At 44.1% G+C, this 16656-nt stretch overlaps 1 protein-coding gene across 5 annotated transcripts in view; it reads right to left on the minus strand.

Moving 5' to 3' along the window:
* LOC139555922 (intersectin-2-like) overlaps positions 1-15949 on the minus strand; it is a 129047-nt gene extending 113098 nt beyond the window's left edge. For 4 of the 5 annotated variants that reach the window (XM_071369299.1, XM_071369300.1, XM_071369298.1 and 1 more), the window contains exons 1-3: positions 15716-15949; positions 11309-11374; positions 838-958 (exon numbers count right to left, since the gene is read on the minus strand). In XM_071369299.1, the coding sequence (XP_071225400.1) occupies positions 838-865 (28 nt within the window). In that variant the 5' untranslated portion in view covers positions 866-958; positions 11309-11374; positions 15716-15949. The remainder of the gene's footprint in view (positions 1-837; positions 959-11308; positions 11375-15715) is intronic. The other variant, XM_071369297.1, reaches the window with a different exon arrangement.
* Positions 15950-16656: the final 707 nt, after the last annotated feature.

Consider the following 16656-nt stretch of genomic DNA (forward strand, 5'->3'; position numbering starts at 1 on the left):
TGTGGTTGTGTTGATTGTGGGTCCTAGTGCTGGCTGGGTTCTAGTCTGTGGTTGTGTTTATTGTGGGTCCGAGTGCTGGCTGGGTTCTAGTCTGTGGTTGGGTTTATTGTGGGTCTTAGTGCTGGCTGGGTTCTAGTCTGTGGTTGAGTTTATTGTTGGTCCTAGTGTTGGCTGGGTTCTAGTCTGTGGTTGTGTTTATTGTGGGTCCGAGTGCTGGCTGGGTTCTAGTCTGTGGTTGGGTTTATTGTGGGTCTTAGTGCTGGCTGGGTTCTAGTCTGTGGTTGTGTTCTAGCTTGCTGCCTACAACTGTGGTAACCCTACAGAACTGTGTGATTCAATCTAATTTACCATGGCACTGTCTGGATTGATTGACCTTAAGCTGATTCCTCACCAACCTATCTTATTTGCATGGATTTGAACTGAGTTTTTCCAAAATGGCGTCTGCCACACGGGGAAACTGGCAGCAACCCACTCCCAGAGACCAAGAACGTTTCATCCCATGTACGAGCTGCACCTACGATGTGGAAACGGTCAGCTCATTGAGACGACATTGCAGCGTATCCTGGATAGGTCCCACTCTAAGACATTAAGTGTCTCACCTGTAATTTCCATCCAACCCCCCCTCCCATCCCAACCCCTCCTGCCTCCCCCCTCCCATCCCACCCCCCCCCCCTTGAAGAATAAAAGGAGCAAGGCTCTCTATGGGCAGCTACTGATCCTGTATCCCAGTGGAGGTACGTCACACACCGTAAACCGAGCGCAAGGCGGTGGTCTTTGGTGAATGGGTCTGAAATGGCTTTGGGTGATCCCATACTGTTGACCAACAGTTTCACCCACCTGCTTCCAGAGATTCCTGCTCCTTCATCCTCTACCCTGTGCTTCCCGGGGGGGGGGCTTCGATGAAGGATATCACAGGTTTTCTTCCGTCCGTCCTACATCATCAGCCTAAGGACTGCTGCTGTCATAGTGCATGTGGGATCAAATGCCATCAAAAAAAAAGGGTAAATCAGAGATGATGAAACAGGATTTTATAGAGCTGATCAACACCCTGACAGGATCTGAAAAGCAGCCAATTATCTCTGGCCCCGTGCCGTCGCTGGGTCACAGGCTGCAAAATGTTCAACAGCCTCTAAGCACTTCATATCTGGCTTAAATACTACTGCCACTCTGTTGGTAAAACTTTAAATTGACACTTTTTGGAAACAAAAGATGTACTACAGGGATGATGGAACCAAACCAACTAGGAACCCAGACAGACCAAGCATCTCTCAGGAGGTAATACCTCCCATCCTCTCTAATCATTAACATAGTAGTGTTGTCTATACTGCCAGGGGTCAAATGTCATCTTGTACCCAATCGTTTGAACTCCTCTCTTAGATCTGTTTTCGTTGGCTCAAAAGAGGAGCCCTCTGTGGTCTGCTGACCCAGTGCTTTTAGTTCAAATGTGAATTACAAAAACTTGAATACCACTTTCAAATCAAGTACAGCTTTGGGCTTTTGCACGATAGCAGCTAAGTCTGTTCCATCAAATCAAATTGTATTTGTCACATACAGTTGAAGTCGGAAGTTTGCACACAGTACACCTTAGCCAAATGTATTTTTTTAAATCAGTTTCACAATTCCTGACATTTAATCCTAGTAAAAATGCCCTCTTTTAGGTCAGCTAGGATCACCACTTTAGTGCAAGGGGCCTATGATCAAGCCTTGGGGTACACCCTTGCTGACAGGCAGTAGCTTTGATAGCAGATGTTCTAAATGTATACACTGCACTCTTTGAGAGGTAGTTAGACCCCTCAGAGACACCAATACTCCTTAGCTGGCCCACAAGAATGGAATGGCCGTATCAAAATCTTTGGCCAAGTCAATTAAAAGAGCAGCACAATATTGCTTAGAATCAAGGGCAATGGTGACATCATTGAGGACCTTAAGGTGGCAGTGACACATCCATAACCTGAGCGGAAACCAGATTGCATACCAGAGAGAAGACTATAGACATCAAGAAAGCCAGACAGTTGATTAGACAAGTTTTTCCAACACTTTTGATAAACAGGGCAAAATAGAAATAGGCCTATAACAGTTACGATCAGCTTGATCTCCCCCTTTAAATAAAGGACGCACCGTTGCTGCCTTCCAAGCAGTGGGAACCTCCCCAGAGAGGAGAGACAGGTTTAAAAGGTCAGAGATAGGCTTGGTGATGATATGGGGCAGCAACCTTAAAGAAGAATTTGTCTAAACCATTTTTGGGGTCGTTTAAGGAGCTCCTTTAGCACCTCAAACTCAGTGACCGTCTGCAGGGAGAAACTTTGTAGCGGGGCAGGGGGAAAAGAGGAAGGTGCATTGGGGCTAGTGGCATTAGAAGGGTGATGAGGAAATGTTGGACGGGCAAGGAGGCATGGCTGAGTCAAATAGGAATCCTGACTTAATGAAGTGGTGATTAAAGCGCTGTTTCTTGCCACATCATCAACATTAAGGGACATGGGAAGCTGTGAGTAGGAGGGCTTATTCTCCAGGTCTTTAACCGTTTTCCAGAACTTCTTGGGGTTAGACCCACAGAGAGAGAACTGCTGATGAAAGCTCATTCTATACCATTTTACAGAGGCCAGTTTACTAAGGAAGGCTTACTCATTAAAGTTTTTTTTAGCAAGCGTCTGACAAATCAGGACAGGTTGTTTCACTTAGTAGCCATTATGAACACAGGCTGTGAAACAAGTCATTACAGAAAACACCAGACTGATACCTATCAGGATTATTTGTGAGGATAACATTGAGAAGAGTAGCCTTTTCTGGGTGTTTAGGGTCATAGCTTGTGGGATTGGTAATAATCTGAGAAATCTTAAACCGTCCTCCTTCAGCACCGGCCTACCTGCCCTAAGCTCTCTCCTGACCCCTTACACTTGGTCTGAATTTGTCCTGCTAAAGAAATGGGACTTGGTCAGGTGGTTTAAGCATGTCCCAGTTTATGTCACCTAGCAGGACAAATTCAGACCAAGTGTAAGGGGTCAGGAGAGAGTTTAGGGCAGGTAGGTGCTGATGGAGGACGATAGCACCCAGCAACAGTCAACAGAGAGCTATTTGAAAGTTTACTGCTTAAAACTAGCAAATCAAATTGTTTGGGGAGAGACTTGGAGACAACCGAGCACTGAAGGTGATCCTTGGTAAAGATCGCCACTCCACCACCTTTGGAAGATCTGTCTTGCCTTCAGTATTCAAAACACTCTTTCTTAACCACGTCTCAGTAATGACCAACACATCTGGAATGGAGCTGTGAACCCACACTTTCTATTGATCCATTTTAGGTAATAAGCTTCTAGTGTTAAAACGTGCAGAAAACCCAGGCTTGGTGGCTCGGGTGGTTGTTGTCCTTGATGATCTTTTTGGCCTTCCTGTGACATCAGGTGCTGTAAGTGTCCTGGAGGGAAGGTAGGGCAGACCTCATCACCCTCTGAAGAGCCCTGCAGTTGCGGGCAGTGCAGTTGCAGTACCAGTAGGTGATACAGCCCGACAGGATGCTCTGAATTGTGAATCTGTAAAAGTGTGTGAGGGTTTTAGGTGCCAAGCCACATTTCTTCAAGCCTCCTGAGGTTGAAGATGCAATGTTGCTCCTTCTTCACCACACTGTCTGTGTGGAACATTTCAGTTTGTCAGAAACGCCGAGGAACTTGAAGCTTATCCATCGAAGTGGTCCCATCGATGTGAATAGGGGGGGTGCCGTTTCCCGAAGTCCACAGCTCCTTTGTTTTGTTGACGTTGGGTGAGAGGTTATTTTCCTGGCACTACACTACAAGGGCCCTCACCTCCTCCCCGTAGGCTGTCTCGTCATTGTTGGTAATCAGGCCTACTACTGTTGTGTCATCTGCAAACTTCAATTGAATTTACCACAGGTTGACTCTAATCAAGTTGTAGAAACATATCAGGGATGATCAATGGAAACAGGATGCACCGGAGTTCAGTTTTGAGTCTCATAGCAGAGGGTCTGAATACTTTAAATAATAGACAATAACTTTGTGTAAATATTAATAAATTTGATACAAAAATTACAAACATGTTTTCACTTTGTCATTATGGGGTATTGTGTGTAGATTGTTGAGGATTTTTTTGTTATTTAATCCATTTTAGAAAAAGTCTGTAAAGTAACAAATTTCAAGCGGTCTGAATACTTTCCGAAGGCGCTGTGTGTGTGTGTGTGTGTGTGTGTGTGTGTATACATGTGTGTGTGTGTGTGTGTGTGTGTGTGTGTATACGTGTGTGTGTGTGTGTATACGTGTGTGTGTGTGTGTGTATACGTGTGTGAGTGTGTGTGTGTATACGTGTGTGTGTGTGTGTGTATACGTGTGTGTGTGTGTGTGTGTGTGCGTGTGTGTGTGGGTTCTAGGTTCCTGGGTTCTAGTTCCTGGGGTCTAGGTTCCTGGGGTCTAGGTTCCTGGGGTCTAGGTTCCTGGGGTCTAGGTTCCTGGGGTCTAGGTTCCTGGGTTCTATGTTCCTGGGTTCTATGTTCCTGGGTTCTATGTTCCTGGGTTCTAGGTTCCTGGGTTCCAGGTTCCTGGGTTCCAGGTTCCTGGGTTCCTCTTGATTTCTCAACCACCTGGTATTACTCTGTCAGTTCGGGGGAAAAAATCTATTTCATTTGAGTTGTTATTAGTATAAAAAGTGAAATAATTGTTCAACATGTCTTTCAAGAAGAGACAGTTAATGGGTTAATACAGCATATCAGTGCCCACAACATGGCTAAACCAGAGACTGGGATTGATGCTTTCACAGAAACAGTGGAAACCCTATGGACATGACCAACTCTCTTTTTAAGCCAATCGCGGATAACTAACCAACTAAGCCTGAATCTGTAGCGAGAAAAGCCTCTTAACTGCCTGCCGAAAGCTCTCTGTTCTGTTCTCCTCCTCATACATCACAGAAGCATCCAATGAGAAGCTCTTATGAGACCTAAAGGAAGGCTTTGGATAAATGAGATGTATGAACAAGAAGAGGACAGGCCATGGAAAAGAAGCTGTAGCCATGGCTGTGAGAGAGAAGAGGGGAACAGAGAAGATATGGCGTCTCCAGTCTCCTTTACTCTACTCTATCCTCCCCTCTTCCCTCCCCCTCCTTTCCTCTCTGAGACAGAGCTGAGACAAAAGCAGAGAGAGAGCTGAAACCTGAGAGAGAGCTGAGACCGCGAGCGAGCTGAGAGAGAGACAGAGATGAGACCGAGCTGAGACAGAGATGAGAGAGACAGAGCTGAGACAGAGCTGAGACAGAGAGAGACAGAGTGAGACAGAGTGAGACAGAGAGAGACAGAGAGAGACACAAAGCTGTGAACGATCTGAGAGACAAGGCAAGAAGGGCCTTCTATGCCATCAAAAGGAACATAAATTTCAACATACCAATTAGGATCTGGCTAAAAATACTTGAATCAGTCATAGAGCCCATTGCCCTTTATGGTTGTGAGGTCTGGGGTCCGCTCACCAACCAAGATTTCACAAAATGGGACAAACACCAAATTGAGACTCTGCATGCAGAATTCTGCAAAAATATCCTCCGTGTACAACGTAGAACACCAAATAATGCATGCAGAGCAGAATTAGGCCGATACCCACTAATTATCAAAATCCAGAAAAGAGACGTTAAATTCTACAACCACCTAAAAGGAAGCGATTCCCAAACCTTCCATAACAAAGCCATCACCTACAGAGAGATGAACCTGGAGAAGAGTCCCCTAAGCAAGCTGGTCCTAGGGCTCTGTTCACAAATACAAACACACCCCACAAAGCCCCAGGACAACAGCACAATTAGACCCAACCAAATCATGAGAAAACAAAAAGATAATTACTTGACACATTGGAAAGAATTAACAAAAAAACAGAGCAAACTAGAATGCTATTTGACCCTAAACAGAGAGTACACAGTGGCAGAATACCTGACCACTGTGACTGACCCAAACTTAAGGAAAGCTTTGACTATGTACAGACTCAGTGAGCATAGCCTTGCTATTGAGAAAGGCCGCCGTAGGCAGACATGGCTCTCAAGAGAAGACAGGCTATGTGCACACTGCCCACAAAATGAGGTGGAAACTGAGCTGCACTTCCTAACCTCCTGCCCAATGTATGACCATATTAGAGAGACATATTTCCCTCAGATTACACAGATCCACAAAGAATTTGAAAACAAATCCAATTTTGATAAACTCCCATATCTACTGGGAGAAATTCCACAGTGTGCCATCACAGCAGCAAGATCTGTGACCTGTTGCCACAAGAAAAGGGCAACCAGTGAAGAACAAACACCATTGTAAATACAACTCATATTTATGCTTATTTATTTTAACTTGTGTGCTTTAACCATTTGTACATTGTTACAACACTGTATATATATATAATATAACATTTGTAATGTCTTTATTGTTTTGAAACTTCTGTATGTGTAATGTTTACTGTTAATTTGTATTGTTTATTTCACTTTTGTATAATATCTACCTCACTTGCTTTGGCAATGTTAACACATGTTTCCCATGCCAATAAAGCCCCTTGAATTGAATTGAATTGAATTGATAGAGAGAGACAGAGCTGAGACAGAGCTGAGACAGAGCTGAGACAGAGCTGAGACAGAGTGAGACAGAGTGAGACAGAGTGAGACAGAGAGAGACAGAGAGAGACAGAGCTGAGACAGAGCTGAGACAGAGCTGAGACAGAGAGAGAGCTGAGAAAAGAAAGAGAAAGAAAGAGAGAGAGCTGAGAAAAGAAAGAGAGAGAAAGAGAGAGAGAGAGAGACAGAGCTGAGACAGAGAGAGACAGAGAGAGACAGACAGAGTTGAGACAGAGAGAGACAGAGAGAGAGACAGAGCTGAGACAGAGAGAGAGACAGAGCTGAGACAGAGAGAGACAGAGCTGAGACAGAGCTGAGACAGAGAGAGACAGAGCTGAGACAGAGCTGAGACAGAGCTGAGACAGAGCTGAGACAGAGCTGAGACAGAGCTGAGACAGAGCTGAGACAGAGCTGAGACAGAGCTGAGACAGAGCTGAGACAGAGAGAGAGCTGAGAAAAGAAAGAGAGCTGAGAAAAGAAAGAGAGAGAAAGAGAGAGAGAGAGCTGAGAAAAGAAAGAGAGAGAAAGAGAGAGAGAGAGCTGAGAAAAGAAAGAAAGAGAGAGAGCTGAGAAAAGAAAGAGAGAGAAAGAGAGAGAGCTGAGACAGGCAGAGAGAGACAGAGATGAAACAGAGAGAGACAAAGCTGAGACAGAGAGAGACAGAGAGAGACAGAGCTGAGACAGAGAGAGACAGAGAGCTGAGAAAGAGAGAGAGCTGAGAAAAGAAAGAGAAAGAGAGAGAGCTGAGACAGGCAGAAAGAGAGAGCTGAGACAGAGACAGAGCGAGCTGAGACAGAGAGAGAGAGAGCAAGAGAGAGAAAGGGCTGCGGAAGTGCGAGAGATGAGGGAGAGAGCTGAGAGAGAGAGCTGAGGGAGAGAGAGACCTGAGAGAGAGAACTGAGACAGGAGAGAGAGAGAGGGGGCTGAGACAGAGAGAGAAAGGGCTGAGGAAGTGCGAGAGATGAGGGAGAGAGCTGAGAGAGAGAGCTGAGGGAGAGAGAGACCTGAGAGAGAGAACTGAGACAGGAGAGAGAGAGAGAGGGCTGAGACAGAGAGAGAAAGAGAGAGCTTGTAAATATTGTTACATCATGCCAATAAAGCAAATTGAATTGAATTGAATTGAATTGAGAGAAAAAGCATGGAGAGAAAGAGAGAGAGCGAGAGCAAGAGAGAGAGAGAGCTGAGACAGAGAAACAGCTGTGAAAAGTCTCATTACTGTGAGACTTTAAAACTCTATAAACGTACACTCAGAACCAAAAAAAAAGCCCAGTACAACAGCAAGCAGCTGACACTAATTGAGGAGTCCATAAACTTCTGGCAAAATTCGGAGAATGTTTTTTATCAAAACAAGAGGAATTAGCGATACAAAATAGTGACATATGGACAACCCATTTTAAAACACTCTACAACACCGTTCAAATTGACACAAACTCAGAACAACGCCAAATTCATGAGAAGTTGAATGGATTAGAAAAAGCTATAAAAGGACAATCAAAATCCACTGGACTCCCCAATTACTGACCAGGAGCCTCATTTATAAACATTTATACAAAGAAGAACACTTTCTAAGCAAACTTTGGGAGAATGTGTGGTCCTCCTTGTTTTTATTTATGTATTTATGTGTGTATGTAATATGTGTATTTATGTGTGTATGTATGTGTGTGTGTGTGTGTGTGTGTGTGTGTGTGTGTGTATGTATGTGTGTGTGTGTGTGTGTCTGTCTAAAGTTGAAAGGTCATGCTGCCATCATAGCTGTGTCGTTGTGTACTTGCGAATTAGAATCTTGAGTGTAACATTCTGTTGGGGAAAACTGAAATGGCCCATCACATTTTTTTCCCCCAGTTTGCTGGGGAGTCGATTGTCTTTTCAAATATGGACAAAGACGTTAACATCATGAGAGAAGAAAATAAGTCACTCTCCTCCAAAACACTGTTCAATTTATAATTTAATATAATGGTAGATTAAAAAACAAACATTTATATGGATCTTTCAAGGTTATCTTTGATCCAACTTCTGACTAGATGGCCACTAAAACACATGTATTTAAATAATTCTGCTACAAGAAACCTATACTATTGTTCCCTGTTTGCTCAGAAAAATACATGTAATGATGTAAAGATGTATAGACTACTTGACATTATGTTTTGCTAGATGACTTTCTTCACATCAGGAAAGAATTGAATAATTGATGTACGTGAGGAGGGAGTAAAATGTAGGCAAGCAATAAACATTTCAGAACAACTACTAGTTGAACAAGACATGGGAGAGATGACGAATTTTGGCAAAGAGGTTTATTTATAGACTAATACACTTTAAACAAATAGCCAAACCGAAAACTGAAGACATTACTAGTAGCCCCACCCCCGCGATCAAACCAACATAAAAATCGAATGAAACGCAGCCTAACGTTATGAGAAATCCCAACTAGCAATGTATCACTGCAATGAAGAATTGAGTATGTGTGGAGGGGGGAGAGAATTCTGGCAAGGGGGAGTATTTCGGCAAAACACCGGCAAGGAGTCATAGACCAGTTAATACTACAGCGAATTGGTTAGGTTACTAATGTTAGCTCATCTGATGTTGTAATGTTAGCTAGCTAACGTTAGCTGTCTGACTTTATTAGCATGCTAATTTTCACACCATAAACTCAATTTATTCACTGAGCCATCATCGACTCAGTGGGTTTTGTCCAACAAGTCTCTGGACCTACTCACTAACACAGTCATACTCTGGACCTGGTTTTGTCCCATGGAATAAATGTTGTGGATCTTAATGTTTTTCCTCATAATCCTGGACTATCGGACCACCATTTTATTACGTTTGCAATCGCAACAAATAATCTGCTCAGACCCCAACCAAGGAGCATCAAAAGTCGTGCTATAAATTCTCAGACAACACAAAGATTCCTTGATGCCCTTCCAGACTCCTTCTGCCTACCCAAGGACGTCAGAGGACGTCAATCAGTTAACCACCTAACTGAGGATCTAAACTTAACCCAGTGTAATACCCTAGATGCAGTTGCACCCCTAAACACTAAAAACGTTTGTCATAAGAAACTAGCTCCCTGGTATACAGAAAATACCCGAGCTCTGAAGGAAGCTTCCAGAAACATGGAACGGAATTGGCGCCACACCAAACCAATCAGTCCCCTCATCCAGCTGGTCCTGGGGCTGAGTTCACTAACCTGTTCTACTAACACACTGAAGCCTCAGTCCCCTCATCCAGCTGGTCCTGTGGCTGAGTTCACAAACCTGTTCTACTAACACACTGAAGCCTCAGTCCCCTCGTCCAGCTGGTCCTGGGGCTGAGTTCACTAACCTGTTCTACTAACACACTGAAGCCTCAGTCCCCTCATCCAGCTGGTCCTGGGGCTGAGTTCACTAACCTGTTCTACTAACACACTGAAGCCTCAGTCCCCTCATCCAGCTGGTCCTGGGGCTGAGTTCACTAACCTGTTCTACTAACACACTGAAGCCTCAGTCCCCTCATCCAGCGGGTCCTGGGGCTGAGTTCACTAACCTGTTCTACTAACACACTGAAGCCTCAGGACCAGAACATCCAATCAATCAGAATAAAACTAATTACAACACAGTCTAAACAAAACTACATTGCTTATTGGGAAACACAAGCACAAACAAAATGCAGTTTTATCCGGCCCTAAATCGACAGTACACCGTGGCAAACGATTTGACCATGGTTACTGATCAAAACCTTAGAAAAACCTTGACAACCTACAGACTCAGTGAGAACAGCCTTGCCATTGAGAAGGATAGACACAGGAAATCCTGTAGAGGAACGGACTGCACCACAGCAGAACCCCAGACAGAGCTGCATTTCCTGACAACATTTAAAATATATAAAAGAATTAGGGAGTGTAATTTCCCCAAATTGAAACCTTTATTCAAGGTTTCAAAGACCTCTCTGATGAGGATAGGCTACCCGTCCTGTTGGGGGAGGACGCAGAGAGCTGTGGGTTGGCAGCGCACTACATTGCTGCCTGCCATAAGATGAGGGACAGAGTCTGACAGACCAATCAACCTGCACATGTCCTCTACTGTATGCTTATTGTTATTGTTGAATATATGGTTATTTTAACACTTGGTTATTGTTCTTACCGTTGACAATATTGATTATTATTAATTTAATTATGTTAATGTTGTAAACCTCCAAAGTAAGCTTTGGCAATATGTACATTGTTACATCATGCCAATAAAGCAAAGTGAATTGAGACAAAGAGAGAGTAGAGAGACAGAGAGCTGAATGAAGAGAGAGAGCAGAAACAGAGAGCTGAATGAAGAGAGAGAGCAGAAACAGAGAACTGAATGAAGAGAGAGAGAGCAGAAACAGAGAGCTGAATGAAGAGAGAGAGCAGAAACAGAGAGCTGAATGAAGAGAGAGAGCAGAAACAGAGAGCTGAATGAAGAGAGAGAGCAGAAACAGAGAGCTGAATGAAGAGAGAGAGCAGAAACAGAGAGCTGAATGAAGAGAGAGAGCAGAAACAGAGAGCTGAATGAAGAGAGAGAGAGCAGAAACAGAGAGCTGAATGAAGAGAGAGAGAGAGCTGACTCAACAGAGCGCCCTGTATTGACTCTTCTGTTTTTGCAGGTTAGGAAGAACAACAGCATCACCTCGCGCATCTCTCTCTCCCTCCCTCCATCCATCCTTCCATCTTGGTCACAAAATCTTTGCGAAACATCCCTGGAAAGCACACAGACACACAAAGCATTGTTCTTACCGTTCATAGCGGGAGCACTAACGGCTACAGGGAGCTCCTCTATTCAGCTGAGTAACTCACAGACATCTGGAGAGAAGGGAGAAGAGAGAGAAGTAGGAGAGAATTGTTACATAAATGAAAACCTCCTATTTGACAAATTGGGAAAATTAAACAAAAACACAGGATAAACTAAACTGCTATTTGGCACTCAAAGTATTATTTTTTATTTATTTAACTTGGCAACTCAGTTAAGAACAAATTATTTTTTACAATGACGGCCTACCCTGGCCAAACCCAGACGACGCTGGGCCAATTGTGCGCCTCCCTCATGGGGTATTGTGTTATTATGGGGTATTGAGTCATTATGGGGTAATTTGATGTCATTATGGGGTATTGTGTTATTATGGGGTATTGAGTCATTATGGGGTAATTTGATGTCATTATGGGGTATTGTGTCATTATGGGGTATTGTGTCGTTATGGGGTAATTTGATGTCGTTATGGGGTAATTTGATGTCATTATGGGGTATTGTGTCATTATGGGGTAGTGTGTCGTCATTATGAGGTATTGTGTCATTATGCGGCATTGTGTCATTATGGGGTAGTGAGTCATTATGGGGTATTGAGTCATTATGGGGTAGTGTGTCATTATGGGGTAGTGAGTCATTATGAGGTAGTGAGTCATTATGGGGTAGTGTGTCATTATGGGGTATTGAGTCATCATGGGGTAGTGAGTCATTATGGGGTAGTGAGTCATTATGGGGTAGTGAGTCATTATGGGGTAGTGTGTCATTATGGGGTAGTGTGTCATTATGGGGTAGTGAGTCATTATGGGGTAGTGAGTCATTATGGGGTAGTGAGTCATTATGGGGTATATTTTCATTATGGGGTATATTTTCATTATGGGGTAATGTGTCATCATGGGGTAATGTGTCATTATGGGGTATTGTGTCATTTTGGGGTATTGAGTCATTTTGGGGTAAAGAGTCATTATGGGGTATTGAGTCATTATGGGGTAATGTGTCATTATGGGGTAATGTGTCATTATGGTGTATTGAGTCATTATGGTGTATATTTTCATTATGGGGTAATGTGTCATTATGGGGTAATGTGTCATTATGGGGTATTGAGTCATTATGGGGTATATTGTCATTATGGGGTATTGAGTCATTTTGGGGTATATTGTCATTTTGGGGTATATTGTCATTATGGGGTAGTGAGTCATTATGGGGTATTGAGTCATTATGGTGTATATTGTCATTATGGGGTAGTGAGTCATTATGAGGTATTGAGTCATTATGGGGTATTGAGTCATTATGGGGTATTGTGTCATTATGGGGTAAAGAGTCATTATGGGGTATTGTGTCATTATGGGGTATTGAGTCATTATGGGGTATTGAGTCATTATGGGGTAAAGAGTCATTATGGGGTAAAGAGTCATTATGGGGTAAAGAGTCATTATGGGGTAATGTGTCATTATGGGGTATATTTTCATTATGGGGTAATGTGTCATTATGGGGTATTGAGTCATTATGGTGTATATTGTCATTATGGGGTATTGAGTCATTTTGGGGTATATTGTCATTTTGGGGTATATTGTCATTATGGGGTAGTGAGTCATTATGGGGTAGTGAGTCATTATGGGGTATTGTGTAATTTTGGGGTATTGAGTCATTATGGGGTATTGAGTCATTATGGGGTATTGAGTCATTTTGGGGTATTGAGTCATTTTGGGGTATTGAGTCATTTTGGGGTATTGAGTCATTTTGGGGTATTGAGTCATTTTGGGGTAATGTGTAATTTTGGGGTAATGTGTAATTTTGGGGTATATTGTCATTATGGGGTATATTGTCATTTTGGGGTATTGTGTGTAGATTGATGGGGAAAAAAACAATCATGTTTAGAATAAAACTGTAGAACACAGTGGAAGAAGGGGTCTGAATATACTGTTACGATAATAAGATCTGTTGTTTTTCAAGCTTAGGTCTTTTAATAAGGGAGTGTGTGAGCACACTCGTTGGGTTCGGCCCGGCACCGGAGGAGCTGGAGCACGCTGGCGCCTTTCACAGTCCAGGAGACACCACAGAGCCAGAGGAGAGAGAGGTCTCTGTGTGTGGGATGAACAGCTGAATAGGCACACACACCTCTCTCTCACACACACACCTCTCTCTCTCACACACACCTCTCTCTCTCACACACACCTCTCTCTCTCACACACACCTCTCTCTCTCACACACACCTTCCTCCTCCTGCTCTACAGCACAGATGGGAATAGGTATCCTGCACCTCTTCTCTCTCAGATCGCTTTTTTGGGTCAACTCTGGAATGGGTTACCTACATTACCTTTCTCTCTGGAGCCCTGAGCTGGGAGCCCTGAGCTGGGAGCCCTGAGCTGGGAGCCCTGAGCTGGGAGCCCTGAGCTGGGAGCCCTGAGCTGTCTTATAGATATACTATGTTTTCACACATTAACCTGATAGCCCAGATAGATCACATGGCTGAGTGGGACACAGATAGATCACATGGCTGAGTGGGACACAGATAGATCACATGGCTGAGTGGGGCACAGATAGATCACATGGCTGAGTGGGACACAGATAGATCACATGGCTGAGTGGGACACAGATAGATCACATGGCTGAGTGGGGCACAGATAGATCACATGGCTGAGTGGGACACAGATAGATCACGTGGCTGAGTGGGACACAGATAGATCACATGGCTGAGTGGGACACAGATAGATCACGTGGCTGTACCTCAGGGGACATAGCGGTGTCCTTCTCTCTCTCTGTGTTGACAGTAGGGGACATAGCGGTGTCCTTCTCTCTCTGTGTTGACAGTAGAGGACATAGCGGTGTCCTTCTCTCTCTCTGTGTTGACAGTAGAGGACATAGTGGTGTCCTTCTCTCTCTCTGTGTTGACAGTAGAGGCTAAACCTCAGGGGACATAGCGGTGTCCTTCTCTCTCTCTGTGTTGACAGTAGAGGCTAAACCTCAGGGGACATAGCGGTGTCCTTCTCTCTCTGTGTTGACAGTAGAGGCTAAACATCAGGGGACATAGCGGTGTCCTTCTCTCTCTCTGTGTTGACAGTAGAGGACATAGCGGTGTCTTTCTCTCTCTCTGTGTTGACAGTAGAGGCTAAACATCAGGGGACATAGTGGTGTCCTTCTCTCTCTCTGTGTTGACAGTAGAGGCTAAACGTCAGGGGACATAGTGGTGTCCTTCTCTCTCTCTGTGTTGACAGTAGAGGCTAAACGTCAGGGGACATAGCGGTGTCCTTCTCTCTCTCTGTGTTGACAGTAGAGGACATAGCGGTGTCCTTCTCTCTCTGTGTTGACAGTAGAGTCTAAACCTCAGGGGACATAGCGGTGTCTTTCTCTCTCTCTGTGTTGACAGTAGAGTCTAAACCTCAGGGGACATAGTGGTGTCCTTCTCTCTCTCTGTGTTGACAGTAGAGGCTAAACCTCAGGGGACATAGCGGTGTCTTTCTCTCTCTCTGTGTTGACAGTAGAGGCTAAACCTCAGGGGACATAGCGGTGTCTTTCTCTCTCTCTGTGTTGACAGTAGAGGCTAAACCTCAGGGGACATAGCGGTGTCCTTCTCTCTCTCTGTGTTGACAGTAGAGGACATAGCGGTGTCTTTCTCTCTCTCTGTGTTGACAGTAGAGTCTAAACCTCAGGGGACATAGCGGTGTCCTTCTCTCTCTCTGTGTTGACAGTAGAGGCTAAACCTCAGGGGACATAGCGGTGTCCTTCTCTCTCTCTGTGTTGACAGTAGAGGCTAAACGTCAGGGGACATAGCGGTGTCCTGATGTTCTGTGGTTATGGTGAAATGATAAATAACGCCTGGGAATGTGGTGAGGAGGGGCGAGGGCAGTGGAGTTTTACTGGGTCAAATTGCAGACCAGATTTGTTACAGAATAACCTGCCATATGACAGAAGACTAGATGTTGGAGAGGAGGCAGTAGTCTATACTATAGTCTAGAGAGGTTGACATTCATTAGTCTATACTATAGTCTAGAGGTTGACATCCATTAGTCTATACTATAGTCTAGAGGTTGACATTCAGTAGTCTATACTATAGTCTATAGAGGTTGACATTCATTAGTCTATACTATAGTCTAGAGGTTGACATTCATTAGTCTATACTATAGTCTAGAGGTTGACATTCAGTAGTCTATACTATAGTCTAGAGATATTGACATTCATTAGTCTATACCATGGGCTTATCTTTTCAAAATAATAACCTGTAGAAGTTGAATTTGAGAAACACTGACGGGGACAAACGTTCCTATGTAGGCCTATACGACATAACAAGGAAGGTTATAGGCATACAGGCAAATGTCTATTGTTTATAAAAGTCCTTAACCCTGGTTTTCTTTTAAACCCGGTCTATATTTTTACCTCGATCACACATACTGCAATTCGCTTACCGTTCAATGCAAAGCAGGGTAGCGACAGCTTCAGGGGCTGCTCGTTTCATCATCTTCCTAGTTTAGGACAAATCCCTCCTTTTTAACGACGTTATTCCTTAATTCCCACCTGGAACACTGATGTCGTTCTGAACCTGTTGCGGTTTGGTTTATAATTGAGAGAGAGAGAGAGAGAGAGTAGACTAGCTGCGATGAGCAGATGATTCCCAGACTGCTACAAACCAGGACGGATGACGTCGGTTCCGCGTCTCAGTGCAGTGGGGAGGAGAGAGACGGAACCTGGGGAATGGGCGTGTCCGTCTGGATGCAAATTACGTCCGTTAAGCAGGACACAGCGCTGTGCCGGGTTAGATACGAGCACAGCGAACACTACGCTGTGACATTTAGGAATAAGCAATTCTGTCAACCTCATTCGTGAAACATTTCTGCAACGTCTGCCTACTGAACGTGGCATTGCATGGGCGCTGTGAGGTTTTACATTTTACATGTTAGTCATTTAACCGAGGCTCTCATACAAAGCAACTTACAATTAGAGCATTCATAATAAGATACACTATATATATACAAAAGTATGTGGACACCCCTTCAAATGAGTGGATTCGGTTATTTCAGCAACACCCGTTGCTGACAGGTGTATAAAAATCAAGCACACAGCCATGCAGTCTCCATAGACAAACATTGGCAGTAGAAGGACCTGTACTGAAGAGCTCAGTGCTTTTCAACGTGGCACCATCATAGGATGCCACCTCTCCAATAAATGTGGGCCCTGCTAGAGCTTCCCCGGTCAACTGTAAATGGCAACATGCTACAACAGCTCAGCCACACAAGCTCACAGAAGGGGACCGCAGATTTCTGAAGAGCTTAGCGAGTAAAAATTTGTCTCTCTTCGGTTACAACACTCACTGGAGTGGTGTAAAGCTCGCCGCCATTGGAATATGGAC

The sequence above is a fragment of the Salvelinus alpinus genome, chromosome 27 (assembly GCF_045679555.1).
Source record: "Salvelinus alpinus chromosome 27, SLU_Salpinus.1, whole genome shotgun sequence".
Taxonomy (NCBI): domain Eukaryota; kingdom Metazoa; phylum Chordata; class Actinopteri; order Salmoniformes; family Salmonidae; genus Salvelinus; species Salvelinus alpinus.